General features: G+C 40.2%; 1 protein-coding gene and 1 pseudogene across 1 annotated transcript in view; both read right to left on the bottom strand.

Annotated features, from left to right (window-relative positions):
• LOC146482667 (MAM and LDL-receptor class A domain-containing protein 2-like) overlaps nt 1–20,959 on the bottom strand; it is an 89,749-nt gene that overhangs the window by 38,735 nt on the left and 30,055 nt on the right. The window contains exons 26-39 of the mRNA XM_085107089.1: nt 16,532–16,604; nt 16,087–16,173; nt 15,150–15,409; nt 14,547–14,655; nt 13,786–14,007; nt 13,183–13,293; nt 13,002–13,085; nt 12,233–12,370; nt 10,465–10,715; nt 7,153–7,252; nt 5,676–5,771; nt 4,711–4,982; nt 1,835–1,943; nt 74–217 (exon numbers count right to left, since the gene is read on the bottom strand). Coding sequence (XP_084963215.1) covers nt 74–217; nt 1,835–1,943; nt 4,711–4,982; nt 5,676–5,771; nt 7,153–7,252; nt 10,465–10,715; nt 12,233–12,370; nt 13,002–13,085; nt 13,183–13,293; nt 13,786–14,007; nt 14,547–14,655; nt 15,150–15,409; nt 16,087–16,173; nt 16,532–16,604 — 2,056 coding nt within the window. The remainder of the gene's footprint in view (nt 1–73; nt 218–1,834; nt 1,944–4,710; nt 4,983–5,675; nt 5,772–7,152; nt 7,253–10,464; nt 10,716–12,232; nt 12,371–13,001; nt 13,086–13,182; nt 13,294–13,785; nt 14,008–14,546; nt 14,656–15,149; nt 15,410–16,086; nt 16,174–16,531; nt 16,605–20,959) is intronic.
• On the bottom strand, nt 17,552–20,015 carry LOC146482668 (failed axon connections homolog; annotated as a pseudogene).

The raw sequence follows: 20,959 nt of genomic DNA, 5'->3' as shown, positions 1-20,959 counted from the left end.
CATGGTTCGGTGACCGCCAACGCAAAATTTGCGCGGGAAATCAGTTACAACGTGTGTCGAGTCCTTATCTTACCTCGTCCACCAGTGCTCTTCTTATCTGGATCTGCGTCGTGAAATTCCTGACTCGCCTCGTCACTCTCTTTGTATCTGTAACTCTTCCAGCCTCGTATGCTTCTCCATCCACACCAGTTTCTTGTTATGTCACAAGGTGGTTCGTCTAGATTGTTTGAACAATGTTGACGTTAGGGGCAATTCATTTTGTTACAGAGTCTGCTTGGCTGTTGGCATTCGAGGTTTGTGTGTGTGCTTGTGTTTGTCTAGCTAGGGGGAGGGAGGCATGCGAAAAAATCATGATGTTTCAAAGAGGAGTCACTTTGAAAATGAAGGATTAATATGGCCCTTTGGACATTGAAACAATTTCCTACAGTGAAAGAGCAAAGATTGTTAATTTGACGTCCAATGTTTCCTTCACTTTTCACTCCCACCTTGTTTTTGGAAGAGGCGGGAGGGGGGGGGGGGGGGGGTAGAATTCTAAGAGTGGTGCTAGAAAAAGTTAGAATTGGATGAATGAAACTCAACCATTCACCCTAACTTGTGAGGAACTTGAAGGAAGAATTTAGTTTTCATCCCAACTAAAACTAGAGCATGAACAATCCACCTGACGAGAAGAGACGTCCGGGGCAAGAGAGAATAGACTGATTTAGCAAGAGTACGGGAACGTCAGTTGACAACGGCGCGCGCATGAAGAATGCCCATACAGAGTCGAAATAGGCTCGCGCGAGACTAAGAATTTTCCGCGCGCTCTCGCGTCCTCAAATGACGTTCCCGTCCTGTTGCTAAATCAGCCTCATATAAAAGGCTAGTCATTTATTTTAACCTTATCTATATACAATCAAGGACAAAAGGTCTTGAGACAAATGTTACAAAATACTGCTATTAATTGCCAATTTAGTGTGATTGACCAATGAAGTCATGTTTCTTGTTTGAAGTCCATATTACTAAGCACACCGCACCCCCAAGACAAAGTTCAAATACACAACTCATTTTCATTACCCGGGCTCAACATTGTAAGAGGGGTGGGAGCGAAAAGCGGATACCTCTCGTTCACGCGTACTGTTTTGCTGTCGCTTGAGTGGGGAAACATAGCAAATGCGAATTCGTTCCAACCCTTCTGTCTTTGATGAAGACCGGACTTATGTTTTGTCTTCTGGGGGAAGGAGGGGGGGGGGGGGGGTGGGGGGCGGCGAGGGTCGGATTTCGGCCCCCCTCCATGACTTTGCAAGTATAAAAGTTATGACAGTAAGACTTGGAGAAAAGATAGTACCTACAAAGATGGCTCCTTTGAGGTCCACAACGCGAAGTGATGACGTCATATGACGTGGTAATTACGTGAAAAAAGTTACGGGAAGAAAAGTGTTTTCTCTTCATATTAAAAAGGTATTTTCTATTTTCCGGAAAAAAAAGTGCCTGTTAAAATGCTGCCGCTGAAACATTAAAGTCGATCAATCCTAACCGACCACATCGAATTTTCCCAGATAAATTTCCCAAAAAAGTCGTGAAGTTTCAGAGCGTTTGCTCAAAATAATATTAAAAAAGGTATTCAGGTTCAAAGTCGCCACGGACAGAATCTCCCTCCCCCCTTCCCCCTCTCCCGTTCTAGATAGCTCGAGTAACTTTCGTTGCTTAAAAAAATTTCTCCCAGACAAAATTCAGGAAAAAGTTTGCTTCATAATTTAATTCCCAAACAACTCAATTATCTGGACTGCTTAACTATGCGTGAACAAACATATTATACTAACAAAGTGTACTGCAACATACACATCCCTCTCCTCACCTGCATCAGGTTCCCAAGGAATGTGTTCACAAGTCTCTTTGGTGAAGGACACGTCATCGATGGCGATAAATGGTCCATTCAATGATGGGCTGTATCCCACAAATTCAATCTGCACGTGATAATATAAAACATACCCGTCACTTTGATTCAATTTTAAATTCCCGAAGAGTCGAAAAGAAACAAAACAGGAGTCATGGTACAGTTGTAGAATGAAAATCTAAGCGTCCATATACTCTTCCCCGCGGCTACGTGTTTGAAAAATTACCTGTAAGCCAACACCCTGTGAAAATACCAAGTTTGGTCATTTTCGTACGGACGACACAGCAGCTGAGAAAACATTTTCTTCTGTGATTTGTTTTCTTTAGGGGGGTGAGCATTAGCCGAGATTGGTAAATTTATTAATTACTCATGTCACCCTGTGGCCTTGCCACGTAGGCTTTCCGAGAGGAGAGATTTAGCATCGCGTTTACGGCAAGCGGCAAACGCCAGGCTGAAATTTTCTCTTTGATGAAAAACAATGAAGCTTTTTTGGTTTAAGCTTATCTCCACCCAGTTGGCGACAGCTATCGAGCAAACACGAAAAAGAGAGAAATTAGTACGAGAAACAAAAGTTTATGCATATTGGAACAAACAGCGGCTTGACGTTTCCTGTTTGGCGTTAGCCGTAAACACGAAGTTAAATCTCTTAACTGAGAATTTGTTTACGCCAAACGGCAAACCGCAAACGGCAGAAATGACCACGAAACCATTTCATCCTATATTTTGCTCTCGCTATTACAACAACATCTTTTATTTAAACACGATAGTAGTTAAAGCAATAGAATTGCTAGTGGGGTCGTGCCTAACTTAAGTTTAAAAACATGCATTAAAAGTAATCACAATTATATACATAATCTTACACATTAATAAAACTTAAAATCCGTTCAGCTCTTTCTTTGCGTTTAAATTGGGCTTTCCCTACTAGCAGGTCCGTAGTCGTGGACGACGCTAACAAAACGCATGCTACCAGTATTGTTTGCTGACCGTGGCTTGAGCCCACTGTCTCTCGCGCATTCGTTTACAGTTACTCCGCTGTCATTTAGCAAGCTTGCATAGTAACATGTCATCACGTGACGGTTCGGTCGCTAGATAACCGTGGCGCATGCTCAACACAGTCCGTTTCGACTCAGGGCAGAGTTTCCTTTTCCTCGCGCCCGTCAGTACAGCGAATACAACGGAAAAGAGGCCTCTGCTAGTTTTCAGCTTCCCTCCAAGTAAAATTGAATATTTTTGGGTTAGCATGATAGGCCAGAATTATTTGTTTAGCATTCTCATCTATGTACTTATTTTATCAAGAATACATGAACGTGAATCTTACGTTTGCCGTAAAAGCGATTTTTCATCTCCCTATTACTTGAAAGAACCATATACCGCGTCCCATTGTTACATTAGGGACCTTAAGATACCCTGGACGCGGCCTAGGACGACGGCAACCGGAAGTAAATTCGCAAGGTCTTGAATTTAATTTGCATAAATGTCATGCCACTTGACGGCCTCCACCTCAGTTGCGGCGGCGACAAAGTTCATTTTGGCGGCCTCTCAGAAAGGTGAGTTAGATTTGCGACTTTTCCCATTAAAAAAACATGATTTGCACAGCATTTGTTAACCTTTTTATAAGAAAATAGATTCCTAAATTGTTTGATTGAAATTGATTTTAAATTGTTTTCATAATTCACGTTTTAGCCTGTTTATCGAGGGAAAGTTGAACATTGAGCCTTCAGAAAGGAATCCGAAAAGCAGGTAAATTTCCTGGCACCAGAGCATTGCTTTATTTCTTATTTTCAACTTCATTTTAATCTTTTGAAACTAATCAGCGACAGGTTAGGACCGCTCTAGAAAATGATTTTGCATTATTTCGAATTATTTGTAAAAAAATACACACACACTGTGTGGATTTTATACTCATCATTTTTTCTTCAACTCGTGTTTTTATTTATCATCCAAAAATGGAGCCCTGGTTACGTACAAAAGCATCAGGTATTTGTAAACACTCTGCTAAAAGTAGCAGGTCGCAGTTTTTTCAAGCGGAACTCTGCTCTGCACTCTAAATATGCCATTTCTTCGAGGTTAAATCTTCCATACTCCTCATACGATATTTCTAAGTTCTTTGAAAAGCTGCAGTCATAGAGGAGCACGAATTCCTCGTCAGAAATGATGTCAGCTAAATAGCATCCTGCTAAAAGCTCTCGGGCTTCTTAAACGAAGTCATAACAGCGAAACTCCCTGGGTCTCTGACTGAATCTGTTTGTTGTTACTCGTTTTGGCCACTGCTCGCACAACGCAAATCTTAAGGACGGTGCCTACTAATACCGAAGTATTTTTGTGCGGTTTATGACTATGCAAGAAAAGCAGATCTCAGCAAGGCCTATTGGAATCCAAAAAGAAAATTGGGGGTAACCACGCATTTTTCAGAGATAATTAAGCAATAATATCTCTAAAAAACGCCAAAATATAAAGCAATGTATGGGATTTTTTTCCTAAATTCAAGCTTAATTATCTCTGAAAAACGCATGGTTACCCCCAATTTTCTTTTGAGATACCAAAAGCATTTGGTAAGTTCTGCTTTCTCCGCATAAATTTAAACAGCGCAAAAATATTCCTGTATTAGTAGGCACCACCCATAGGAAACCCGAGTATCTTGCGATGCGCAGAACGTATGCGCAGTAACAATAGTAGGCACCGTCCTTAAGGTTTGTTTTTCCCACGTAAAGGTGGCGGTCACGACTCATGCCCTCTCGGACGTGACCGCGTTCTTCAAGGCCGCCGCGTCCAGTCTCTTAAGGTCCCTATCATAACTTCACGCACGCACAGCTTCCTAGTTTTTGCAGCGCACCTACCTTCGCATTGGAGTAATTACTGGTCAAAGGTGTTTGTATATACCGCGTCTTATTTGTCACTTTATCCTCGAAGAAAAGCTGTTTGGTTTCATTGGATGTTATTCCCCGCAGTAACACCATGAACGACACTGCGTGCCGACTGTGCACGTGACCACTGCCAATCATGAACCGGAAACGGAAGCATTTCCATTCATGAGCATGCGTGTTGATGGCCGGAGATGAGAGAGAAGTGAGCAGCTTCGAGGCTCCACCAGAAAGTAGCATGAACCCACCTGACACCAGAAAAGAAGAGTCAATGAATATCGAATATTCAAAGCTCTGTATAATACAAAGGGGCCACATTTCCCGGCTCTCCTGAACGGAGTAGTAGAGAAGATCTAATAGAAATATAGACGGCAGAACAGTTGGTTTTGCTCTCAAATTCACGGCACAAAACGTGATCGCCGAAAACAGGGATTCTCGCGCACAAGCTAACCTTCCAAGTCTTAATTTCCATTTCTTCGCTCGAGACTTCTCGCTTCACGCGCGTTAGTACTTCAAATCTCGTAAAAATACCTGCAGTCTTTTAAAGTCTAAGAGAAACTTGAAAAAGGTGCGCTTTTGTTTTGTTCAGTTTGCTTTTTCGATTGACTAAATAATTATTAAGAGATGTGTTGATATGAGTCAAGTAAGAGCTAGCGTTTTTTCATTTCTCTTTCACTTTATTTCTTAAATTTTACAAATATTTATTCATTTGTTGACTGGAGATCATTATTCTCAAAGAAAGTAATTGTTTCAATGAACGATGTCTGCCTGTAAGAATCAAACAAATAAAGAAACAACTGACAAACCGAAACAAACAAAGGAAAGACGACAACAAAGGTCAAACAAACGAACAAAACTAACCAACAAACAAACGAATGAAGAATATTTTCAACTTACCTACCCCCAACCCAAGCTATAATTTTAATATAAACAAGTCTTACCCGACTTCTCCAATCCTTCCAGGAATGTGTCAAGCCTCCACCCCTCTTGGGCTCGCCAATCGCACATGCTTCCTTCAAAATGACAGTCTGGACTCGCTAATTACAATCGGGAACAGAAGGAGAAGAATTTCCAAATTTAAATGGAACGTTTACTCTTACAGCAAATTGACTTTAGATTTTTGTAGGAAGTCTACAAAAATGGAAATGATTATCTCCTATTTCGCTTTCAAATTGTCCGCTTGCCGTCATTACGATTTTATGATGTCATTCCGTTGCCGCATTGTCAAGAAGTAGAAGAAGTTCGTCTGTATGAAACATTTGAGCGACCAAATGACTGCATGAAAATCGCCTATTGCGGTCCGCGGAAACTTAAAAGCAAGCCAAAGCAATAATCAAATGCTGTTTTGTCTCACACTAATATATGTCTTCAATGTTTTCCAATTGAATTTGAAAATACATCATATCAGTATATTTCGAACAATTTAATGTCAATTTCCATTCAGAAAGGAGGTTTCTGTTAGAATGATACATTCTTTGAAATTTTGATAATAATCATGCAGACTTCGATGAAAGAAAGAAAGAAAGAAAGAAAAAAAAAAGGAAGAAACACAAAGTGAATGAATGGGTAAAAGGATGGCTGAATGGTCAATTGTGTGCATGAATGAATGGCAGGGTGCATGCATAGAAAACTGAAAATGAAAGAATGACCGAACGCATGGATAAATAAAAAAAAAAGAAGTGAATAAAAGGAGGAATAGATGGATGGATGAATGAATGAATGAATGAATGAATGAATGAATGAATGAATGAATGAATGAATGAATGAATGAATGAATGAATGAATGATTGATTGATTGATCGGAATGAATGAATGAATGAATGATTGATTGATTGATTGATTGATTGAATGAATGAATGAATGAATGAATGATTGATTGATTGATTGATTGTCATGGAATGAATGAATGAATGAATGAATGAATGAATGAATGAATGAATGAATGAATGAATGAATGAATAAATGAATGAATGATTGATTGATTGATTGATTGATTGATTGATTGATTAAATGAATGAATGAATGAATGAATAAAAGAATGAATGAATGAATGAATGAATGAATAAAAGAATGAATGAATGAATGAATGATTGATTGATTGATTGAATGAATGAATGAATGAATGAATGCATGCATGCATGCATGCATGCATGCATGCATGCATGAATGAATGAATGAATGAATGAATGAATCAATGAATGAATCAATGAATGAATGAGTGAAGATAACCTTTACTCCTAAGACTGCCTAAGTTTACAATTGCAACAAGTGGCCCGAAAAGTAAAATCAAAATATAAATAACTTTACGATTTCACAACAAGTGCGAAAATGGTTAACTGGAAACAACCCTCCGTCACTCATTCTTCCATCATTTTAAATTCGCATTCTAACAAGTTAAGTTATTTCTTGTATACGTACTTTGTTCTAGAATTGTGTTGCAAGTTCCATCTAACTCAGTTAAGTCGTCTACTGCAATGTCACCCTGTTTTGAGGCACCAACTGTTCCTTCCAGTACAAACTGGAGAAAAAATTAGCAACACATGCATAAAGTTATGTTATCTTCGGGCCGAAGCTACCTTAATGAAGCACGACGGCTACGGCAACTCAATAACATTCAGTTTAAATGAGTACTAGTGGTTGCAATATCCACGAACATAATTCTCGGGGGCGGCGTTTAACCTCGCAAAGCAAACCAGAAAGTAACTAACCTATATTCACTTTCCCCATGAGATGCTGAATTAAGGGACTGTTTACATGGAGGGAGGAAGATCCTAGCACTACGAAGATTCCATAGGGCGGATCATCCAAGCGCCATATGTTTTCTCTATTCGGTTTGCATGCAAAAAGTTGTACTTGGCCCTAGCGCTAGGATCTTCCTAGAGATAGGAACTTCCTAGCTGAGAGATAGGAAGATCCTAGCACCATGCAAACTACTTTCGGCCGGAAGATCCTAGTGCTAGGGACAAAAAGAACAAACATGGCGGCAACCGGGTGTTCAGCTGCTCAAGGCCGACAGTCACTCTTCTTTTCCTTGTCCACTTGGTAACCACTTCGGCCGAAATTTCTGCATGTAGAGTAAACAAAAAGTTTATCCTCATTCTCGGATCTTCCTGGTGCTAGGATCTTCCTCCCTCCAAACAGCCCGTTAAATCAAATGCCAAGAAATGTACCACATATAGAGCCACTTTTTGAAACATTAAATCTATTTTTTTGGGACGTTTTCGTCTCCATCGTAGCTGCTTATTTAGGTGCCCAAACACCTTTCGCAACAACGGCTACAGCGCCGATAAAAACGTGTCTCGGAGAATTAAAATGAACGTTCGTCGATTAATGAGTGTTATGTGGGTGAACTATCCAACGAGCTGAATTCAAACGCAAGGCGTTCAATTACAGAATAAATAAAAGGAAATTCACTGTCCTGTGTTAAAGTTCTATATAAAACTGCAATTTTGGTAATTTTGTGTTTTAGTTGTGTATACGGTCCACGTAGAGTACAAAAACATACTGTATAGCACGCCTAGAGAGAAACTCATTTCTCTCACCAAAAGTCAACCATAACCGTACGGCTACCTTGGAAACACCTTTAGTTGAGCAAGTAAAGACAACATTTTTGTTAACAGAAAAACGTAAAATGCCAATTAGGAGCAACAGCAAGTAAGCAAAAACACAACTTTTTGGCGGCTTAGCGCTTAAGTCTCTTAAGTAGAGTCCTTACAGAACCACGACGGTAAACTAACTAAAACAGAAATTCACGGTATTTAAACTACTGCTTTAATAATAGGCCTTATCACGGCTTTCGACGCCATTTTGACGGGTAGGCAAACAAGCTTGAAATAACAGTGTTTGTATGGAAATCTGATGTCAAATAATTTTCATAAAACATCGCTTCTGAAAAATTCATGAATTGGAAACTTTTGGCAGTAGGAAAAGGATTTTAAGAACAAAATTGGAGGGATGTAGCTGTTACAGAAAGCGTCCAGTCGTGTTTTGAACTTTCCATACATTTCTCTGTATTTTTTCCCGCGAACTATTTTTAGCAACCTCGTTCCCAGGGTCTCTCTTCTTCCCGCCCCAGTGAGAGAGAGAGAGAGAGAGAGACCCTGGTTGGAGCTGGTCACGTGGCACCCAAACTCTGGGTGCTTGACACAATTTGTCGTTAGGGAGGGGTAGTAGAGTATGCAGTTGTCGCTTTCTCAGAAGCACGGAGAAGCCAGCTACGAACTTTACGACAACAAGCGGTTTTACAACCAAGCATTTCTACATCACACACTCACTTGAGACCAGGAAGAGGTTCACGTTTCTTCCACTCAGGTAGAGTGTTGTTAATCCAAAAGAATTATTTTAAAAACAGTCGTAAAGTTTCGGGAGAGGGAAACCGACAGACGATGGGGGATGCCTGAGGCAAAACCTAAACAGGCATGGTGATTAGAACAGAGGTATCGCTGGCTTTACGCCGTTTAACAGAGCTCCAAATGGGGTGAAATGGGAAAGAAGAACAATTTTAATATTGCCGAATGGAACACCAAGAATTTTTGGCAATAGAATGTAAGCAGGCGAAGTGTCCAGAAATACCAACGGACTGAAGCAAGCCGCGTGTGAATATAATTCAAAGGTACTTTTCATCTTAGTTTATTCCCTACGTTCTTGGCTTTAAGACGTCGACGAAAAATATTGAGCTCAGAGCGCTGATTGTGATTGAAAACAATGTATTTACAGTGTATTCAATCACAGGAAATCGGTGACCAAATAAACATTCAATATTGTGCTTCGCGAATTACTTGTAAATAAACAGATTACTATAACAAGAAGAATGTATTGGCATTTTCTTGTGAGTGATGAATTATAATGCTGTCGATGAAAGAATTTTTTATGAACTACATTTCATTTTATAGAGCAAAAGATGTACTTATTACTGCAGTTCAAGCTTGAATAAATGCTATTTCTGGTAGAATTCATGGAATCAGTTCCAACTAGTGTAGATAAATTACTCCGGTTCAAGTTGTAGAATTTATGGTAAACCTCTGCTTCATTGACCGTTTGAAATTCCCTAGATTGTACTTAATATACGATTTTTGCAGACGGCATGAAACTGCGCCAAATCTCTCGCATTTCGCTTGCTTAAATCGCACCCGCTTGAAAATCTCTGATCGGCTCTTGCGAATAAAATAATTGAGCGAGTGTACCCCGACTGGGGAGTAGTTTTTATCGTGTGCTGTCACGTGACCAGCTCCAACCAGGGTCTCTCTCTCTCTCTCGCTGGGGCGGGAAGAAGAGAGACCCTGGGAACGAGGTTGTATTTTTAGTAGCAGCTCACGGCTGGTTCGCTATACAGACAAATCTATGGAAAGTCAAAACACGACTGGACGCTTTCTGTCACAGCTACATCCCTCCAATTTTGTCCTTAAAATCTTTTTCGTAGTGCCAAAAGTTTCCAATTCATGAATTTTTCAGAAGCGATGTTTTATGAAAATTATTTGACATCGGATTTCCATACAAACACTCTTATTTCAAGCCTGTTTGCCTACCCGTCAAAATTGCGTCGAAAACCGTGATAAGGCCTATTTTTCCAACTCGTTCAACTCGTAAAATGTAGTTACCATTCACAGAAACTGAAATTGATAGGAGCGACATTTGATAATTAAGACCTGAACGCCAATCAGGTATTACGACTTGGCTGAGAACATATGGAAATCTTCATTAAAACTGCCTTTCATTTGCTGAAAAACTTACTTTAAAAAAATTTGCACTACTTAGAGCCGTCTGTCCAAATCTCCAGCGGTTTCCTTTATCACCAGACAGTCTCCAAACGAGCGACTCTGATTGGTTGGTTTTCAGGTACACGCTCAGGTTACCGATATCTGCCCCATGCATGTGATACCAGAACTGTACACAAACTGTCTCATTGGGTTCTATCCAGTCACTCAGGAGCCTCGCCTGCTCTCCGCTGTTCTTTTGAGATGCTTCAATGAAGATGTATGCACCTGATAAAAGTAAAATAGGAGTGTGTCGTGTGTAGCCTGCATGATAAGCAAGAAAGGGAAAGGAGAAGTGATGAAACAAAACGAAGCCTCTGCTGTTGTTTTTCCTCTCTCTCCTTCCTCTCCCCTCCCTGTTTACGCCAGTTATTGTAGCAAGTAATAGGTGGTTTGCATCGTCGCCATGTTGGGGGACAAAACAAAAGAAACTTTGTTCACAAAGTTTGCATAAAAAATGGCAGTGAACTCACAGAGGAGAAAAATCTCATTGTTCCTGTCCACCAACATGGCCGCCATGATGTCACATACAAACCAGCAATTGATTATTTTACGCTTCACAATTAAGTCGAAGGGCAAACGTGCAGACAACCAATAAATAAATACAACAGCAACAGCAACGACAACAACAACAACAACAACAACAACAACAACAACTAAATTACCGCGTCATGGCGGAACGTACAAGACATGTGCGAGATAGTACTTGTCGTTGTAAGTTTCATGTTACTTGTACAGTATGGTTTTATTTAGGACTGGCCGATAAGCAGTACATTTTTGTTACCCAAAGGAGCTACTAAATCAGTGTTCTTTGGTTATTAACCCTTTAAGCTCTGATAGTGACCAGAAAATAATTTCTCCTCACATCATTATACTACTTGATCAAACATGGAAGTCACAAGGAGGAAGAAAACAATTACAATGATTTGGTGTTCTCAAACTCATTAACAATTTATGAAGAGAAAACATATAAAGAAATAACTACCGTGAAGGAAGTTTGGAAAATTTTGGGCACTTTTGCTTTAAATTTTTGCAAGAATTATTAATGATTTGAGAAGCTATATCAAACACTGATGTTTCGTCCGATTTCCAAACACCTCGAAGTAGGTTTAGAAAACTGTTCTCGGTATTTAGAAATCGGATGAAACACCCTTCCTCGTGTGTGATATATTACTTCAAGAAATGCATGGAGAAAAGTGAAGAGAAGAAGCATTTTGATCCCTTAGAGTTCCAATTGGCACATAATGCCATAACTCTGTCAATAATTTACAGATTTCTATGAAGTTTGACACCAAGATGGTTTTGTGACGATCTACTCATTAGAAGGATGAAAACTTAACCTCCTCCCATATGTGATATGGTTGCCCATCCCTATAACTTTTCAACTTTTTTCCCCTAGAAGTTGTGGGTCTTAAGACATCTCTCACAGTAAAGAACTGCAAAATAAGAAATAGTTTAGGGGTATACCTAATATACACAAGGACTGGGACGTTTTTGAACTTTTGAATTTTTTCAAAGCCACAACTTTTCTCTTTTTTAATCAGTCATCAGTTATGAAGTAAACTCATGAGCAGCTTTAAAGTGGTGTATCATACATGGATATTGAGTTTGTAGTCCTGGGTCTGGAGAAAATGTCGTTTTGCCTTAGGGGTTAAAGAGTTTAAGACATAGGGGAAATTAAAAAATATATATATGAATTATTATCAGTTTAATTTGTCTAGTCTAGCGTTCCTTTGTTTTCTTACCATCCTTTGTGAACGAGGTGTGATCGTAACTCGGTCCCGTATTTTCTGTTAGTGTCTGGCCCGAGCCCCTGGTCCAGTGAAACGCGGCATCCCTATCACGTTTTAATCCACAATATCCATGTTGGAAATTACAGTAACCTGGGAAAAAGAGCAAAATATTTCGTCCATGTGCATTTTTAAAGAATGATCAGTTATCCATGATTTTAAATTCCTTGTCACAAGAGATGTTTGATCTCCATTTCCCGAAACGAAGAACGATTGTTGCAGAACTAAGCAGTAAATATGTTTTAACATCGTCCATAAAAAGGATAGGCATCCTCAATTTTTTTGTCCTAAAAATGTTCAAGTTTACCAGATTAGCTCTGCGTTTACTTGCATCGTTGGAGTGAAACAAACAGAACACGGTAGCTAGGGTTATAATGTGACCTATTTCTAACCAACATTTGTACATTGTTGCCTATAACTTAATAAAGAACAACAAAAAATATACAAGAGCGCCAAAAAACAAAACAAAACGGTCAGGTTTGAGGGCACTAAATGATTTGGAATTTGTGAGGAGAAAAGTGCTGAAGAGCAAGTTCTTAATTTCTGGCGGCTTCTTCCGCACAAAGCCTTTAATTTTTGCTAACATTCAAACCATCATAAAATCTCAGGCTTGTTTTTGAAATATCGTTTCAAATTTTCATACTTTTAAAGCACATCCTATAACAAAGCGAAAAGTAAGTCACGTGACGTCTTAGCTCACTGGTCTCTTCTGATCTCGTCTTACCTCTGAATGATCTGCATCTTTTAATGACGGATGATTGATTTTTGAAGGAACACGCCAAATCATTCAGATGACACTTGCCAGATCCTAGAAATATATTAACAAATAAATAAGTGAAGAAAGCTCACAGAAGCGGAACATATTCACTTACTCCAGTTGGCAGAACGTGAGTAAATTGTCCTACCGCATATAGACGGTGTGTTCGTTCCATCTTGGCAGAACGGCGTTTGGCTGCATGTTTTTGACCAGGTAATGCATGAGCCATCCAGACATTGATGATCCCGACAAGGATTTCCTGTAAAATAGTTATTTCAATAGAATGACATATCCAGTAAGCTTTTTTAAAACATCGGTTCTCTATTTAGCGACAGCATTCTATTACAAAAATGACATACTTGTGTCGTTACCGTCCTTCTGACAGCAGGGAAAGCGTCGCGTGAACTGAATACAGTGTTACTCTGATGTAAGGCAAAATAATTTACTGTTTCTTTTTGTGTAGGTTGAAGTACTTCGACCTCTTGGGAAGTTTTTCAAACAACTTTATTCAGTGGTTTACAGATAACACGCGAAATTTGTTGGTATTTTGTCCGGAAACAAGAGAAATTGTTCCGGTAATTAAGAAATTCGTCTAAAGCTAAAGGCATCCAAATCTGTTAGGTTCAATTGTTGTAGTAGTGGAAAATTGCGGCGTACAGAAAACATCCTCTTTAAGAATAAGATAATATTGCAATCACACTAGATACATAAGTAGTTAATGTAAGGTAACGTATTCAAAATGCCAACATACGGCAGTTTGTTTCATCATCTCCTTCAGAACAATCTTTGGCGCCATTACACAAAGAAGTCGCCAGCCTGCAGCCTCCACCCTGGCAAGCAAACTTGCTGGAATGACATGCGCAGTTCTCTTCGTCGGAGCCATCTATACAGGCACGATCGCCGTCACAAAGGAGATTTTTCTTCACACATTCGCCATTGGTACATCTAAACTGGTTGTCACTGCACCTAAAACCTAAATTAAACAATGGTACTTAGTTTGAAGAATCCGTTAAAGCCTTCCCCCAGTATCTTCGATTAGGTTTGGTATAAGGTCACCAAAATGAAAAATAATCATGATGGATGCAACAGACCATTTTTCATAACTAGTTCAAAGAAAGGTAGAGGGGGGGGGGGGGGGGGGAGGGGGCTGTACTTTAGTAAGATGTTGGCAAAGAAGCAACAAGAAAGAACTGTCCGATAGCTTTCAGTTGATCGTTAGTACTTTAGAATCTTGATCCAAAAACCTCATACGCTTGACGTTACAGTCAAACAGATTACAGAAAAGTACTGCTAGCTACGTGGTATTCATTTCAATCATAATATACCGTTTCATCCTCAGGTTAAGAGTAAAGTGGCTGCAGGGAAGGAATAGTTCATGTCTTGAGTTCATTGAAGTCCCAACGGTGGTCATCGTATAACAATGGCACAGGCACCCTAACAACTAGAAAAAAGTCTAGCCTTTCGTTCGTAGAAACACAACGATGACAATAAATAAACAAAATTACAAGTCACCTGGCTTGGCAAAATAAGGGCTTAAAGAGCAGGTCTCTGTGGTTATAATGACATCGTCGATTGCTATATTGAGTCGCTCATCGACAAAACCTTCTCCTTCGAAAACAACCTACAGGGAAAAACAAAAAGAACATGTATGTATGTCAGGTTTATACTGTGTTTGCTTTTTATGCATTCGGTTTAATATACTGATTAAGGAGGTATTTCAGTTCAATTTCCCGAAACGTTCAATCCAAAGTATAATATGGACAGTTATTCTGTCAGAGGTGGTTTAGCTAACAAAATCACTAATGGGGGACAGAAAATATGAAGGCTGTTGGAAACGGACCACTCGGGTGCATGTGGTACACTAATTCTAGCCATTGGATAGATCTCACAAAGAGTTAGACGTCAAGCCGGCGAAGAGGAAATTCCGAACGCAATGTAGATCAATTTAGAAAACCGTAAAATTTCTCAAATGAGGCATATTGCTTGGGAAGAACGCGAGAACGAGGATAGCAGGAGATGATGGGAAAGAAGGGAAAGAGCTGCTTCCCAATTACACCCCACGCTTGTCGTGAAATACAAATTGAAAGAACATGACTAACGAGCTATTCCGCCCACCTGAACTGCTACTGCACCTGACAAAGTCACTTGAGCCGCTGACCATTTCGTACCGTGGTCGCCATTTAACTGCCATACCAATACTGACTTTTCTTTGTTTTGTTCTCTGAGGAATACCTTAAGCTGAGTTGACTTGGAAGCAGCGGGCATGAGATATCTAAAGCGCAAACACAAGCCCACTATCCGATGGAATGGTTTCCACAGTAGCATACGACTTTTCATTTGAGCTTTGTAGGACCCATCAATGAAGGCAAAATAACCTGCAAGCAGAGTTGTTGTATTCAATAAAGAAGAAGTATACTCCTTTTTTTTTCATTGAAATCCTGCATAGCCGTGTTGGAACAGTCGAGGACAAGAATGGATAAGCGTGCGTTAAAGCATGGCATTAGTTGCATGAGAGTGAGTAAAGAGGTGGGGGTCGATAGTTTTCATTCATTTCAAGATGACGATCAAGTAATACCTTTATCCGAGTCAGTCTGTGTCACTGACGGAAAAAATATACAAATCATTTATCCACAAGGCTTAAAACATAACGTGGCATTTATTTCACAAGAAATGTTTTGTTTGAACAATTCAAACGGTAAAAGGATCCCAGCCTACTCTATGCAATTTTCCTTAAACTACATCACCAATGTAAAGCTTGGATCCAGCTATTATAAACCATACTGTGCCGCAGACAACTCCTCTACGTTAATTGACCTTAACATATCTGCGGCTGTTTAATGTGATGAAAATCGCCATCTTGAAGCGGTAACATGAAAGAACTTTGCACGCGCAGGGCTTGCGAATTTTTTTAAACACATGAAAGTAACGACGTAAAAAGGAAAGCATGGTTGCGCCAATTTCTTTAAGATATGAAATCAAAGCAACTGGTCGTTAACACGTTTGTTTTTACTATTTTCCTCCGTATCTGGATATCCTATGACGCTTTTAACACTTGACAATTTCCACTTGGCTTCTTCGTCTCCATACGTCGCCCAGTCACAATATACAGGTTGGAAATTGCAGCTCTTTATCACCACCGCTGAAAAGAAATAATACTCGCTATTGTTTTTTATTGTCAAATGAAGTTCATTTCTAAAGAACTGATTGCAATTAACTTTTAGTTCTCAAACCTTCCAACAAAAACCTAGTTCAAAGAGCTGCTGCAAGAATAAGGCATATTAGGTATTTCCACTGGAAAGTAAGGAATACCGTACCAATGGTGGCCAAGATAGAAACAAAATACAGTAGGGCAAGCAGTTAACTCTGTAATTTGGACCTACATATCTAACAAACAAATTGTAGACATTTTGTCTAAATTCCGGAGTGGTTCGTTCCTCCCCTCCACCCCCCTCTCAAAAAAAAAAAAAAAGGGAAACGTGGACGAAGAACAAAACTACCTTGAAGATGCAGATCTTCTAACTTTTTCTCATCCACGAGTTGCTCCGAGTTGTCGACGAAGGAATAGCTGATCTGAAGTGAGAAAGTAAAAGAGAAAAAAAGGACGACGTTTGCAAAAGCACAACAACCAAACAACCAACTAACAACAACAAAAACTGAAAAAAAAAAAAAAATCAAATAAATTTGTTACGCGCTCTCTGATTGCTTTAACATCATGCTCTGGTTAGGCTGTCAGACAACTTCAATGTCACCTTATCCAAATAACTCATATCAAGAATCAGGCACTCGCGAGTTAGCGTTTTGGCGCGTTTTACAGCGGTTTGCATGTTTGTTCCAAGTTCTGATTGAGTAATTGTTGGCCAGACAATAGTGATGACAACATCTGATTCTGTTTTAAACTAGTAAACGTTGAGAGGTACGAATAATCATTACTTCGAAGGAATCTTAACGTTACTGAGTCTCTTGGAAGTTGTTATACGAGTCATAAATCTGCTTATAAATCACATCTTGCGTACATGCACGGTTATCTGTTCTTAGATACTTCGATGATGGAAGAAATGAATGCTGCTGTTGGTTCTTTTCTCTCAGCTCGAAGTTGAGTCTTTCCATCCTAAATTTTGGCTCTATTCACGCCAAAAGGTCCTTCAGTTCTCGAACGGCTGATAAACGAGAGTCCAGCAGGGGACTGTAAACGAACGAGGACGTTACGAGCTCTGCTGCATTTTAATTCAAAATTCCTATGAAAAGTTGCATGGGGAAGATCAAATGGGGAGACCGGCTCGCGGGCTGTCACTCTCTTGAGGTACCAAGATCTAAACACAGCAAAACAGCAGAATTAACATCAACAACTTGTCTTTGGTTCCAACAGCAGTTTATTCAAGTTTGAAATCCAACTTGAGCGTGTGATCGGAGTTACTTATATACGATTTGTACAGGCGACATAAGTATGCGAACAGTAATAATAACGGAACGGGAGGATAGCGGAATACTTAATAGTCTAGTTCTCACGAGGACGTTTATTATCGAAATTGTCCGTTAGTTAGGGGGAAATTTGGGCCAATCGCGTGCGACCACAGATAGTTCTTCAACGTCCTCTTTAAAGAGGCAACCACTAAGTACCTCAGTGGCCAGATAAGATGGCCAAGTATAGTGGAGGAAATCCTCTTTCGCGAGCCTGCGCCATAGGCACTGAACCAGCCTGTGTAAACAAGCGTCCTGTTGGCGTTTACAATAAAGACTTAACAGATTGTTATTAACATCTTAGTAGTCATCTTTCTGATATCCGACCCTTTTTTGGACGGGGGGTGGGGAGGTTGTGGGAGCCCTATCAGAGTAAAGAATGTCTGAGTGCAAGATGAGTATCTTTTTAAGGGACCATCGATGTGGTCACCGCCGCTTCTAGTAATATCCATCCTTTAACTTTCTTTAAATTAAGCGGCCCAAAATTAGCCTCCACCGCCCCCCTCCCCCCCCCCCACCCAAATAATTATGTTTTTTTGGAGAAGGGGGGGGGGGGGGGGAGAGGGGGGTGCTTTCAAATCTTGTTACGGGAAAGAGTTTTGGTTGATCGTTTTCATCACACATAACCAAAATAAAGATGTACTTTTTCAGTCAGTGACACACTCCGCTCGGAAAACGAAAATAAGAAAATCCGAGTTCTCCCAACAGAAGACGAACCTATTATCTTCCGATTAGTAGTTGGATGCTCTTCAGCTGAGCGAGAGGAGACTCGTGGGAGCTTAGGGTATTAAACTAGGTTCGTGTGAGTAAAATCCTGTATACTACTTAAATTTTATTGTCGATGAGTGGAATACGTGAAAGAAATGTGATGTTATATTTTTAAACCCAGCCTGTTGAATGGACACTCGGAAAAAGAAATCCGAATTCGGCTCCCAACAGGAGTCGAACCTATGAAGAAAAGACGAAATACATCTATCATGTATTCACCAAGCGTAAAATGTATAACATCACATTTCTTTCACGACCAAAATATATTAGATAATAAGCCAAAATTTACATAATTTTTATTAATTGGAGGTTAATATCTATTGAAGCGTGATGTAAATACGCCAGAAAATGTTTCGGCAACCTAGAAACAAGTTAGGGCCGCCTGTTTTCAAGGAGGTTCCCTTAATTGCCGGGGTAACCATATGCCTGTAAATCCGGGACATAGTCCAAGCCGGGAAAACCCAAGCGTCACGATTATTATGTCGTTAACATTAACGTGATAACTGAATTATGTAGCGGAAAATTAATTGTTTTTTGACGCTCAGGTTGAAGTTATTTGGGCGAATAAATCTTTCCAGATGACTTCCCAAGCCAACAAACCTTAATCCGACAAACTTTAAGTTCTTAGCAGGTTTCAAAGGAGTGTTGGTCGCTTAAAACAACAACAACAACAACAACGACGGCCTTGTGTAACAAACGCCCGGGACAAACGTCAAACTTCACATGACACGCAATTAAAGAGGGTCTTAACAATCTGCGAGCCAGCGAGCCAGCGAGCCAGCGAGCCATGCGAGGCAGACTTGCGAGGCACTCAGGTTAGCCTAAAAAACACTCCGGTCAGCCTAAATAGCACTCAGGTTAGCTCAAGTAGCTCCCCGGTTATCTTAATGGTCAGCACTTATGTTGGGGATTGTTGGTGCCTCGCAAACCTCGCATGTTTGGCTCGCATGACTCGCACGTTTGGCTCGCTGGCTCGCTGGCTCGCACATTGGCCACACTCATTTAAAGATCGCGATAAGTTCACCGTTGAACCCAATTAGTTTATAATTTGGCTCGACTCAAATTCCAATTTATTTCGTCTCATCTGAAGCTCGACTGACCTATTAGCTACGTTTGTCAGACCCGGGCTGAAGCAGAATTTTGCTGAAAGGCTGTTATTGATATGAAATATTTTTCTATGAGGAGAAGGAAAATTAATTCCGATTACTGAAGTGTCCAACGCAGAGAGTTAGCCCGTTAAAGTTCACATTCAGACTTTCTCAAAGTCCGTTTTCGAGCAGAAAGTGGCTCAGACCTTATTTCATCTACCAGTAAGTGTTTTCCTCTAACATGGTGCGGATACTGTGTAACCAATGGGTCTTTCTGTGGCGCTCAGATGTGAATCAACATCCACTTGAAATTATCTCTGCAGAAACCGAATGCAAAAGTTCGAATCGGGGTATTCTTGTCTGTTGAACTCGATCCACGGCATTTTACCCTGCTTGGAATTTATAAAACGGTAGTCATTTTCGTACGGGATTTTTGCCATGTGAAGGAAGGTTTCTAACTTCAAACATGGCGGAGATCCGTTCACAACAGTGAAGGCATGTCATGGACTGAACTGGTGTAAGAGGACTGTGCCGGCCTTCGTGTATCTTTCGCTCTTTTTTCGACTTAATTTCGTTGAGAAGAGGTAAATTGCAACGAATGTGACGGCAGCGATGCCAACATACGCTGTTATCTCCATGGTTTATAACTGGAGGCGTTCAGGCCTAGCAGCTTATGGTGCAGCTATCTGAATTGTTTTCAGTTGGCTATTTAACATTCAATGTCAAGAAATTAAATGTATTTACATAGGATTGCGTGACTTTTTACTTCATGGCCTTCCCGGGAGGGCCCTGAACCGACTGAATTGTTTATAGAGGGAACTAACATCTGAAACATGTCGATTGAACAAAATAAGCTTCTTGAGCAACGGCAAAGGCTCCCTTTGACTTCGTTTAAGCCAAAAAGACTCCTCAGCATTCAACATCAGTTCAACATCAGCATTCAACATCAGTGCTCGTTACGCCCGGGGGGAGGGAGGTACTGTCCCTTATGTGCGGCCCGATAGGGTATGGTTTTCAGGGTGTTTTGTCTTGAACAGGTGACAATCGTGACAATATCGTCCCGCATTAAACGGCTAGAATCAGCGATGTCAATAACGTTCTGTGTGGTGATAAATGGAGAGAGACGATCAAATCGTAACAAAGACGTTGGCAAAGTTACGTCGGGAAAAACAAAAACCCACAGGTGAAGTGAATTTTGTGGCTTCATTGCCAAAGGATTCTTCATTTATAGTCACAATGGAATTGTCTGAGTTGTTTTCCGTGAATAATTTTGGAGACTTCTGATGATCCCAATGGATGGCTACCCTGCCGATTTAGAGTTTCACATGTAAATTTCCCCGACACTTTCATTTTGCTCAAGTTTGAGTAGCAACGTGATTAATTTCGGAACTTTCCTCTGACAGTAAAAATAAATATATTCAAAGACAATTCGCTCTTTAGAGTATGTCACACAACTAAAAAATGCCTAAACACAAACACTGGCATTGCCTTCCGTGTAAAAATTAAAGGAATGAATGGTCTAAAAGAGGCAACGTATACAGGGCGTTATTTCGGTTGGGAGTGTGGACTTCATGTCAGAGAAAATGTGATTATGGCCAGTTCCCTGAAGTC

This window comes from Pavona decussata, unplaced genomic scaffold (assembly GCF_977016875.1).
Source record: "Pavona decussata unplaced genomic scaffold, jaPavDecu1.1 SCAFFOLD_45, whole genome shotgun sequence".
NCBI lineage: Eukaryota > Metazoa > Cnidaria > Anthozoa > Scleractinia > Agariciidae > Pavona > Pavona decussata.
This window is presented reverse-complemented; position numbering and strand designations above follow the sequence as displayed.